Source organism: Pristiophorus japonicus, chromosome 9, assembly GCF_044704955.1.
Source record: "Pristiophorus japonicus isolate sPriJap1 chromosome 9, sPriJap1.hap1, whole genome shotgun sequence".
Taxonomy (NCBI): Eukaryota; Metazoa; Chordata; class Chondrichthyes; family Pristiophoridae; genus Pristiophorus; species Pristiophorus japonicus.
This window is the reverse complement of record NC_091985.1, coordinates 66,681,201-66,693,399: the sequence shown is the minus strand read 5'-3', so window position 1 is coordinate 66,693,399 and position 12,199 is coordinate 66,681,201. Positions and strand designations below refer to the sequence as shown.

At 40.4% G+C, this 12,199-nt stretch overlaps 1 protein-coding gene across 8 annotated transcripts in view; it reads left to right on the top strand.

Moving 5' to 3' along the window:
• The first annotated feature begins 649 nt into the window (after nucleotides 1-649).
• The window catches only part of mark1 (MAP/microtubule affinity-regulating kinase 1), a 194,369-nt gene continuing 182,819 nt past the window's right edge, over nucleotides 650-12,199 (top strand). For all 8 annotated transcript variants that reach the window (XM_070889427.1, XM_070889428.1, XM_070889425.1 and 5 more), the window contains exons 1-3: nucleotides 650-751; nucleotides 1,998-2,201; nucleotides 3,106-3,159. In XM_070889427.1, coding sequence (XP_070745528.1) covers nucleotides 701-751; nucleotides 1,998-2,201; nucleotides 3,106-3,159 — 309 coding nt within the window. In that variant the 5' untranslated portion in view covers nucleotides 650-700. The remainder of the gene's footprint in view (nucleotides 752-1,997; nucleotides 2,202-3,105; nucleotides 3,160-12,199) is intronic.

The following is a 12,199-nucleotide window of genomic DNA, read 5'->3' as shown; positions in this document are numbered from 1 at the left end:
GGGTATAATCAGATTTTTAAAGCATCCTTTTTGGAGATTTGAATATTATCAAATCTGCCCAGGTGAAAAAAAATATTCAGCAATAAAATAATATTGACCCAATGATGTAATATGAAGGAGGTCTTTATTTTTAAGCATTGATTTGTGTTGCAGGGTGGCAGATTAGACACTTTTTGGACCTCTTTGCTGAAAGTCCGTGGAAAGAGTCTGCGGTACAACTGGAAGTACTTAATGCTGTAAGTGGCCGCCGCTGGGATCGCTCTCTCGCTGTCTGTGCAGTCTCTCCGAGTGCATGGACGCTCACAAACTCCCTCTCGGGCTCTGGCTGCTTGTGGTGACAAGTACACCTGAGCTCCGGCGGCTTTCCCCCCCCTCCTCCTTCTCTTCCTCCCCCCTCCCCCCTCCCCTTTCTCTCTCTCTCTCTTTCTGTCTCTCATCCTGTTTCAATTCACACAGATTTCTCTCTCCCTGTCTTCCTCCCCACCTTCCTCATTAACCAATAGATGCCCGGTCAGTAATGGAGGATTTCCTACCCAACATCTAGGTGAACGTTCCCTGCTCCGGTGGAGACTTTTATTTGAAAAAGAGAGCAAAAACAAAAGAGGGAGGCAGACAGGGGGCGGGCAGGGAGGCGGGTGGGGGGGAAATAAAGGAGGAAAGGGGAGAGAGATTCGGCCTAAGCGCTGAGTCTGAAGCCAAAATGTCGACCAGAACGCCATTGCCCACGGTGAATGAGCGCGACACAGAGAATGTAAGTGAGACAATGTTTCATTTTTATTATTTGTTACTTTTATGGGAAGGATTCAACCGGGGGCGCGGGAGCGGAGTGCCGGTGGCTGAGTGGATGCGTGTGTTTAGTGGGATGGGGATGTTGTGCTGGTGGGACTGTTCTGGGAGATGGTTCCAGCAGAAAGATCCTTTGGAGAGGAGCGGGCAGAGGCTTTGAATCGTACGCTTCATAGATCACACAGGCCTCTCTTTCTCTTCATATCTTCGGGACTGTACGGATTTTTCTGGGGAACGATTACTTCCTTCCGACTGAATTTAAAAGTCTGCCTTCCATTTACGTCTTTTGCTTCCCCCCCCCCCCCCCCCTTACTCCGTATCCCTCAGCCTTGAAATATCCATTTAAGGCTGCCGTTGACTGTAGGGAGCAGCTCAATGACAAGGAGCTGTTTACTGGACCACAAAAGAGCCCCGTCCCTATTTAGTATCGCTCAATGCAGACTTCGACTGACGCAGTATTTTTCAGTCTGATCCATTATTGTGGGTGCTTTTTTTCCCTCTTATTTTTGCTTTGGAGTTCTCAACATATGGATCACGATCCGCATTATTGTAAATGTTTCTTTCACAATCCTTTCACGCCTTGTACATTTTGAGGAGGAAAATGTGTTGATGCAAGGGTTACGAAAACTGACGACTCACTGGGAGGGTTAAGGGTCAAATACACTATACAGCAGCCTACTTCAAAACACAAGATATTACCAGTGCATGTTTGTTTTTCCACTAACTGATTATTTGGTTGCATTGTATATTCTATCTCCTGTCTCAAATTGTCCCTTATAATAGTGATGCTTTTTATTCTATTAGTCGCACTGTGCCTGTTGTATTGAGCAGGTCGTTAAAAAAAACTATTGTTTGCACTACAGAGATGTTTAGTTTTGCACATTTTGTTAATTTTAACAGCACACCTGGTTTTATGCATTAAGTTTTCAGCAAGTGTGCTTTGGTGTAAGTAACCAATAACGCTGAAGTCATCCAAGTACAGTAACAGTGAAGCGACTTGAGATGTTTTATGTTAAATGTACTATATAAATAAATATTATATTTAGTATGCATTATATATAGTGCTGTAGAAGGATTCATGTGGAAAGTATGCAAAGCTATACATTTTGTAAATCTAAAGTGTTGTATGCAGTTATAAAGAATGTATAGGGTACTATATAAATGCTTATTGTGAAATAATTCATGTAGTGTGTACATGGCTAATTTTGCAGCACACCTCTCTTGATGGATATGGTGACTCACAAAGCCAGCCTTCCAAATCAAGTAGCAGACAAAACCTACCACGATGCAGGAATTCAGTGGCATCTACGACTGAAGAGCAACCCCACATTGGAAATTATAGGCTGTTAAAGACAATAGGCAAGGGCAACTTTGCAAAAGTAAAATTAGCACGACATGTTCTTACTGGAAGAGAAGTGAGTTTTATTTGGATTTTTTGCATTATCAGCAATTGATATCAATTTCTGTTGTGCTGGTATTGATTTTGAATTGAATTTATTTCCTCTTTGTATCTAAATATATATTTTAAAGCATTTTTTTTATCTGTTCTGTTACATTTCTATGAATCTTTTTTGATTTCTTCTGCACATGGCCTCTTGTTTCCATATACCTTCCATTACCCTGGAAGGCTGATCCAGGCTAATTCCCTGATTCTGTTTTGGTGTGGCTGTGACAGAGTGAGACAGGCATCCGGTCTACAGTTATGATATGCAAGACAGAGTAGCAACAACTCAAATGTTGCTGTCTCCTTATCTCTGGTATGTCTGTAAACACTTGATGGATGTAGCAGGGTTTTTTGGCGTGCTGCTGGGATGCCATCAGAAGTATGCTATGTTTTTTTAATATACTTAAGAGTTAAAACAGAATGCTACAAAATTTTAACTCTATGTATTGTATCATGTTTATTCATAAATTTTAGATTTTGTCAGCACCAATTATGTTGGAAGCTGGACCATTGTGATTACTGCTTAAGATTTTTGTGACCATTTCTGTTGAAAATTTGCATATGACACTTTAAAGCAAAATGATTAGATTCCCTTTTAGTAGTGGTTAAGTCTCAGTATCTAAATCAATTCTAGGTATTGTACTCACACAGGTCCCTTGTGCAAAATGCTTGCTTTCGTGAGGCATTGGCTGAAATAAGAATTGAGCAGATTTGAGTGGCAGGTAGTCCTGAGACTCAAACTTGTGACCATCTAGTAGTAAAATGAGTGCTAATGCCATTGTGCTGTGGGAATGTGCATTTCATCTAAAAATAACATTTCAGTGTAGAATATTTCAACAAACATCTTGTTGATTACTTTTTAAAATCATTTTCAGGTTGCTGTTAAAATAATAGACAGAACGCAGCTCAATTCTACCAGTCTACAAAAGGTAAGGTTTTATCTCCAATCACAAACTCACTTTTGCAGCTTCTTCAATTGAGACAAACTGAGAAAATATGAATGATCTTGTTTTGTATTTGCATGCACAGAAATATTACTTTTAATGTCAAAGGAAATGGTGTTTTCATGAACTTGGAAATTCTGTAGGCCTGAAGCACTGTTGATGTGTACAGTAGTCTAAACCTCGTGTTGTAAAGCAAGAGGGGTAGCTGGTTCTGTGCAGGAAATATTCTCATTTGTGTTTCATCTGATATTTATTTGCAACAAAAGAGCGGCAATAACTATTAACCTCCTGATTGGAAGTCGGGTACCTTTTATGGACTGTTGTGAGGAAGTATGTTGTTTAGTGTATTACTCTAGCTGTTATATTCACAAATATATTAACTATTTAAGGATCACAATGGAATTTCAGCCAGAAAACAGGATTGCTACTTTTTAATGATTTGAATAATATCAATCACTAGATATTATACAGAATTCTTTCATGGCATATCTATTAAAGTAGTTACATATTTTAGAGATTGTGAATGGTTATTGTGCCTCAGAATAAAGAACAAGCTGATATTATACTGGTAATAAGAAATGTGTATTATGAACATGAGCTAGCAAATGTAGTGATCCAAAGGGGCAACACTGTTCATTCTAAAATGTAAATCCTTTTTTAATATAAATCTGTTTCAAAATTATAGAAGTACTTTTTCTTGCTAGCAAGGGCTGCATTATATTTATTGTTGTGTTTGTTAGAGTGGTGAACAGTTTCTGAGTTTGGTTGTGGGTATAATATAATACGTAAGATAGAAATTAGTGGAACGAATAGAATAGTTGCTTTTGTAAGAATAAAAATAATGACCAGATAATCTGTTTTTGTACATAAAGCTTTAAAGGGCACCGTTCTTATGAAAATGTCTTCGGTAAATCTTTTTTCGGAAGGGCGAAGAGCATGTGTAAATTGTTTCACCATTACATTATTCACAACATGTAATTTGTTTTAACACAATATATAGTATGACATATTTGTAAACTTTTAACACACTAATGAAGATACTTATGCGGAATTGGATGAAGCATAAATAAATTTGACTGTCAGCGATACAATCCATAATCAAATGTAGATGTAACAAGCAATGTCCATAAATGGTTCATTACCCATTTCAATATTTTATAAATTAGTTCCGAGAAAGTCAATTTCAAAACATCTCAATTGCTATGAGGGCAAATCCTTCCTCAATTCTTCATCTCATAATCCAGAAGGGTGGGAGGAAGCTCCTGCAGAGCATAAACACAGGAATATAAATAGAAATTGTTGTTCCATAGACCAGTTGGGTTAAATGGCCTGTTTCTGTGCTATAGACTCGATGTTAAAACTCTTTGACCACTTTGCTCTTGTATGTTGGTGTACAGTTTGACACATTTTTTAAAACAAAGCTGCATTATGTTTCAAGGGGTTCTGTACCATAAGAGTGAATCTTGAGTGCTTCTTGAAGTCATCAGAAACTGTGATTGTGTTACAACCTATAACCCACTCCAAAGGGCCCATTGTTTTGTGTACCATGCATATTCTGTGCAATTTTCTTACTGATGGTTATGGTCTGTGAAGTGTACCATTGTGGTTTTATGAAGACTGCTTTTATGTTGCATGACAGGAAGAGGAAGGGGGATGAGGGGGACAAAAATACTCGGCTACACCATGCTACAGGGAGGGTCAGTGAAGCTTGAGTGGCTTAAAATATTGTAACTGAGATTCAGTTTGCTTTCTTGTACCCTGCCAGTTATTTTGTGTGTGAGTGGTACTATACCAGAGGTGTATAATAGAATACAAGGACATTTAACAATGTAGCATTAAACTGAAGAATTATTCTCTCTGTACTTTTGTATGAATCCCTTTTATGGTCAATTCAGTAAATATAGCTATTCCTACAGCACCACTTTAGCCTCCTCATTAACATCATAAATGGGGTTGTCTACTTTCCTGTCTGACTTTTAATCTATGTACTTGGATTATGGATGACTTGAGGAATCTAAATTTTCTTGTGAATCTTTTTGTATCAGTATTTTTATCACAACATACATTGTCCCTTGTATTATAAGATTATTTACAATAAACTGCAGGTCTCCAGTTGCTGTAAAATGTGAAGAGTTTGCAGTGGGGTTTCTGTATCATCCTGTGAGAATGACTGATCATTTCACAGTACATTGAAAGGATAACTCGCATGTTTGAATTATTGATTGTCATACAGTAGAATATCGTACAGTAGAATTATTACCTAACAGCTGTCAGCAAATAGGGTATTGCACAACTATTGGGAGACACTTACTCATACTCATAAGTGTCAGCTGTGTCTCAGTCAAAGTTGTGGGTTCAAGTTCCACTCCAGGGTCTTGAGCGCACAAATCTAGGCTGGCACTCCAGTGCAGTGCTGAGGGAGTGCTGCACTGTCGGAGGTGTCGTCTTTCAGATGAGACGTTAAACCGAGGCCCCGTCTAACCCCTCAGGTGGACGTTAAATGTCCCATGGCACTACTTCGTAGAAGAGCAGGGGGGTTCTCCCTGGTGTCTTGGCCAATATTTATCCTTCAGTCAATATAAACAGATTATCTGGTCATTATCACATTGCTGTTTGTGGGAGCTTACTATACACAAATTGGCAGCCGCGTTTCCTATGTTACAACACTGCCTACACTTCAAAAATACTTCATTAGCTGTAAAGCGCTTTGAGACATCTGATGGTCGTGAAAGGTGCTATATAAATCTAAGGCTTTCTTTAGAATAGGCTGGATATCTTGCTAGTGGGATTGCATTCAAGGCACCTCTGTGTAAAAAGCCTGCTATTACTCATGAAAGAGCTGCTCAAACTACATAAGTGAGGGATATGGAAAATTGAAAAGCACATATTTGGTTAAAATAGCCTGTATTAGTTATAACCATTCTTGCATACATTGTCCTGAAAGAAACTTTGTACAAGATGAGGAAAATTTTGGGGTGGGGTGGAAAGAAACAGTGTTGGCTGTGGAATACTATATATTTCTAGTGTATTCCAATGAAAGTTTCATCTTCTACAAGGTCTTATTGGCTTCCATTATTGCATTGTGGCCCAAAAAGGAAATCTACAATCTGAGTATGGAGTGTGTTTTTCCTGTGTGTTGTACCCAATTACTGCCGATGAATACAATTTACGACCTGAATGGCTCTTGCTTGTCAAACGTCACTTATAATCTTTGAGTACAAATGACAGCAGATTGTTTAGCAGTAAATAAATGAAGAACCCACCCTCCCACCAAAAAAATACTCCAAACAGCCTTGGTTTGTATAAAAGGGGATGCTTTAAAGAAAACTTTAAGCTAATGAACATATTAGATATCACAAGAATTCTGCCCTGATTTTTGCTAAAAGTAGCCTTTTATATTTTATTGTTTTATATCCTCCTTTCTCAGCTAATGTTAAATTCAGAACATTTTTCAGTGATTCATGACGAATTTTATGATCTGCACATTTCTTTCATATTTTGGTAAGAGATTTGAAAATCTGTCAACAGTGGCTTTGCAAGTTTAAGAAAAAAATGAGTTGTTAAGAATAGAAAATGTCCTTTCTATTTGTCAATATGTGTGAGTGGTAAATCTTGTGTCTATGGGTCCAATCCTGACCATGACTTGCATCAATTTCTTTGGAGCAAGTTGTTTTTTCTGGCGTAAGTTTAAAAAAAATGCCATTTTCCCCCCAAAATTTGCTCCAGAGTAAGTCAGTTAGGTACAAATTTTTTTTTTAGGTCAGTTTTTTTTTCAAAAGTGGGTGTTCCCAGACACTTGGGACACTTTTGCCACTTTGGCCAGCAAAAACGTATTCCAAATGCACTTAGGTCAGCGTATGTGGCCAGCTCTGAAAAACCTTGCGGGCAGTGAAGAAAAAGCAGCGCACAATAGGGCAGTGATAGGGAAGGGACCTCAACAACCAAGCACCAAACATTAAGGAAAAGTTCAAACCAATAAAATACAATTAAAAAGGAAGTAAATCCTACCTGATCCAAAAGTCTGCCTGGGAAAGGCAGTGGGCAGGACTGTGTGTGAGGCCATTCGGCCTGGGATAGGGGAGGGAAGACGTGCGCTGCTGGGCTGGGGCGTCTCACGACGTGGGGGGCGGTGCCTAGCGACCAGAGGAATCACAGCTCGTGGGTCTGGAAGTCTCATCTCTTTTTTTTTCCCCCCCCCGCCCCCCAAAAAACTCTCTTCCTTTTCCCCTCCACCCCCCCCCCCCCCCCAACCCAATCAAAAGTTCCAAGTACAGCCACACAAGCATAGCCACTAAATAAAAAATAAAAGCGAAGTCCTTACCTGCCCAGGAACTCGGCCGGCCGGTGCGGGAATCCACTCGGCCGGGGATAGGGTGCGGTGATATCTGGCGTCCCTTCGGCCTGGGATAGGGGCTGCGAGCATCGGGTCCTGCTCACAGCCTACAGGACGCGCTGGGAGAGCAGGAAAATGCGCGCAGCTCTCACTGAGCATGCCGGCAGTGCTTTGTGCGCTGGCCTGTTGCTCTGCCCTGCCCTTGAGCCTCCACCCCACGCCACGACTCCGGGGATTCCGAAAAGCGGCCAGGATGGGACCCCTTTTTTTCTGGTGCCCTTTCCAGCGCGCAAAGTCGGTGCGCTTCAGGTCAGTACGCCGAAAAACCGGCTTGGGCAATGTTGGGCCCTTAGTTGGTGAATTTTGCATGATTATGTGATTAAACTATGTATAGTGGGCAACATTTTGGAACATTGCAACACTACAGATCCATTTTTCTTATCGCCTCAGACTTCACCTCCAGTACATGATTCTTTTGTTTCTTGGCTACTTTAGGTGCTGAAAATAAATATTTTGTTGATCATATTGTTTTCAATAGTCTAGTAATTAAGCTTTGTTTTATGTTCAAAAACCTGGAGGATAAAAATGAAATAAAAAAACCTTTTTCGAACGCCCCCACCCCCCAGTCATTAAAACTTACTGATCTCTTGTGGATTTGCTTAGGATTAACGGAGTTAGTTATGCTTATGGAGCATAAATTTTGAAGTTTAGCTGCTAACTTGATCTGTTTCCTTATGGTTCAGTAATCCAAGTGGGCGAGTAGTTTAAATAGATCTTGAGATCAATCAGAGTTTAATTGCCATTTGATGACTGAGGTTTGCAAGTTGCCAGGTGCTTGTAAATTTACAGCCCCAGGTTAGAAAAAAATAGCGCATGCTATTTCTTGTAATTGGCTTTTGACATTTTCAATTGTGGTAACTTATAGATGAATTGTACTTTTCAGAAGTTGGCATAGGTTAGTGTTTCTTTTTGGAAAGAGTCTTGTGTATAATTCTCCATTGTAGAAATCCCATTCTAATGTGGGAAAAGTAACAGTTGCAATGAAAATGTATCTTGGTAATACCGAATGCAAAATACTGTGGATGCTGGAAATCAGAAATAGAAACAGAAAATGCTGGATGTACTCAGCAGGTCAGGCAGCAGCCGTGGAGAGAGAAAAAGTTAACCTTTCAGGTCGATGACCTTTCATCCGAACTGGAAAAAGTTAGAATTACAACAGGTTTTAAGCAATTACAGAGATGGGGAAAGTGGGGTGGGAGAGGAGGAAAGAACAAAAGGGAATGTCTATGATAGGGTTTAAGACAGGAGATTAAATGACAAAAGGGATGAAGATGCAAGACAAAAGGAGATGGTAATGGGACAAGTAAAGAAACAAAAGATGTGTCTAGAAGAGGTGTAAATGGGAATGACAGAATCATCAACAGCTACTGCCCAAGAAAATGGGGCAGAGGTTATGATCTGAAATTGTAGAACTCAAGGTTGCGCCCAGAAGACTGCAAAGTGCCTAAACGAAAAATGAGATGCAGTTCCTCAAGCTTACATTGAGGATCATTGGAACAGGGTGGGAGGCCAAGGACAGAGATCCGAGTGGGAGATGAGCGGGGAATTAAAGTGACAGGCGACCGGAAGCTCGGGGTCACGCTTCCACAAACCCAATCTGAGTTTGGCCTCCCAATGTAGAGGAGACTGGATTATGAGCAGCGAATACAGTATACTAAATTGAAAGAAGTACAAGTAAGTTGCTGTTTCACCTGGAAGGAGTGTTTGGAGCCCTGTTCGGTGGGAAGGGAGGAGGTAAAAGGGCAGGTGTTGCATCTCATAGGTATAATACCTATTTACTTTGCCTCCTTTTTGAGCTTTTCTTTACTAACAGAATGTCTTTGTTGCCAAATGTTTCCTTTTTTCTTGTGCTCCTCTTGTATTACATCTGAAATGTCATGAAAGTGCAGTTAACTTTTTAGTTTTTAAAAACAACTAATTTTGTCTAATAAGATGTAACATCTCATTTTACAGTGTACAAGCAAGAAAAACATGTATACATTTTCCTGGTTATTTATAAAGCTAGTTTTGTTCTATTTTCATGTCTTGCATGTGACTATTCAGATCTAGATATTCTTGGGCAGTCAATCAATCATAACAACATACACATTACAGTGATATCCTTCCACTTAGCCCGTGCTTTAAAGACATACAAAAATCATTTTTTAATGAAGTTTTATGTATTGGTGAATCCAATAAATAATAAACATTTTGTACAGAGATGTAGGATTGAGGATATTTGTAATTACTCAAACATGCAGTAGTAAGAATTTTCCTACTGGTCCATTTATTCACTTCAGCAATGAGGACATCCTACATTTAACCTAAAGCTGAAGTTATAAGACCAGTTAATTCTTTTCTATTTGTTCTAACCCAATCTATTGGCTTCCCATGACCTGTAACATAGCTGATCACGGCTGACTACCTGTTTCTTTGTATATAGATGTATTTGCTTTGCATTTCATGGTATATACATTTTTGCAGGTTAAACATGATGGCCCCAAGTTTCCACACGCGGCAAAACAGGCGCCCCTCCGAGCTGGGCGCCCATTTTTCGCGCCGAAAACAGCGCCTGAAAAAAAACGCGCTATTCTCGAGCGCTTTGCAGCTCGATGTCTGCTTGGCGCGGCGCCCAGGGGGCGGAGCCTATCACTCGCGCCGATTTTGTAAGTAGGAAGGGGCGGGTACAATTTAAATGAGTTTTTTTCGTGCCGGCAACCCTGCGCGTGCGCGTTGGAGCGTTCGTGCCCGCGCAGTGAAGGAAACATTGGCACTCGACCATTTTAAAAAGTGCTGCCGAAAAAGTGAAAATTTGTTCATTGAACCCTTGCAAAGGCTTGCATTTTAATTTTCTTGATATTTCCGTGTATGAGGGTGAGTGAGTGCATTCTGTAATTAAAGATAGACTGTGATAAACGGGACACATGCACTTGTTTGAGACTATTCAAATTCTTTGTAGCTGTTCAATTTTTAACATTTTTTAATAAAACCACATTGCCCTTCCATGATCAGCAATGAGGCTTCCTGCAGCCTTCTCCCTGCCTCCCCCCTCCCCCCCGCCGTCGGGAACGGTCGCCTCAAGTAATGAGGCTTCCTGCAGCCTTCTCCCTGCCTCACCCCCCTCCCCCTGCCATCGGTCAGTCCCGACGGCAAACCGCTGCCTGAAAGGCCTGCCTGAAGCACTTTCACACAGGTAGGAACATGGTTTATTTAATCTTTTCTTTGCTTATAAATTTTTATTCAGGTTGGATTTATTTGTATAATATTTGTATAAGTATAACTAAGGATTTATTGTAGAAGGTAATGACTTCCCTTCCCCCCCCCTTCCCCCCCCCCCCCAACGTTCCCGACGCCTAATTTGTAACCTGCGCCTGATTTTTTAATGTGCAGACAAGGTTTTTTCAAGCCTGCAAAAATCTTCACTTGCTCCATTCTAAGTTAGTTTGGAGTACGTTTTCACTGTGGAAACTTTCAAATCAGATGTCAGTGGCCGGATACGCCCCCTTTTGGAAAAAAAAATTCTGTTCAAAAGTGAAACTGTTCTACCTGACTAGAACTGCAGAAAACTTAAATGTGGAGAATTCCGATTTCTAAGATACTCTGTTCTCCACCAGTTGCTCCTAAAAATCAGGAGCAAATCATGTGGAAACTTGGGGCCGATGTCCTGTTCCCTCTCCTCTTCCCCCTCCCTAATCTGCTGTGGTGTACTGCTGAAGGGGAGTAGACAAACAGATTAATGCGACATCGAGATAAACCTTTAGTGGTGCATTTATTTCTAAAGTACGTTCAATATTCCACCTGAGTTGATTAACAGGTGCTGTGCTGCTTCAAGAAGACATTTTTGATTTTACTGCCTTATTTGGTAAATTACTTGTCATTAGCAATTTGAGCAACTAACAATGTCAAACAGTAATTTTAAAACATAGCTTTGTTTTCACATTTGTTATGCCCCTCATTTCCCTCCCCGCCCCCCTTTAAGTTACCACCTATGATGCTTTTCAATATCTGCCTAAGGAGCGAGGGAGGTAAAGAATGGTTAGACCCACTCACTCACCCAGAACTATGTTCAGTGCTGCAATTTATTGCCAAAATGTACTTATGTTTTCCACCCCCATGTCTGTTGCAAAATCTACCATCCTTCTGCTCATTTCACCCAACCATTTCAGCAACTCTTTGAATGAGATTATCAAATTTGAGGCTATAATTTAAACTTGGATCTCTGATGGGCAAGTTTTTTTTGCTTAATTTCACCTTTGCCCATACACCATTTCTTAATTGAGTGGACAGGCTGGCAACTTACTTGCAGGTCTCTGTCAGTGCTGCTGTATAACAATGTGTTGTGAATCATAGAATAGGTACAGCACAGTAGGAGGCCATTCAGCCCGATGAGCCCATTGCTGGCTATCTGCAAGATCTCAGCTAGTCCCCAAATCTCTGTCCTTTCTCTGCAGCCCTGCAAATTTTTTCATTCAGATACTTGGCTAATTCCCTTTTGAAAACCACGATTGAATCTGCCTTCACCACCCTTTCCAGACCCTAGCCACTCGCTGTATTTAATTTTTTTTTTTTAAAAAGTGTTTCCTCAAGTCGCCTTTGGATCTTTTGCCAGTCACCTTAAATCTGTGTCCTCTGTTTCTCGACCCTTCCACAATG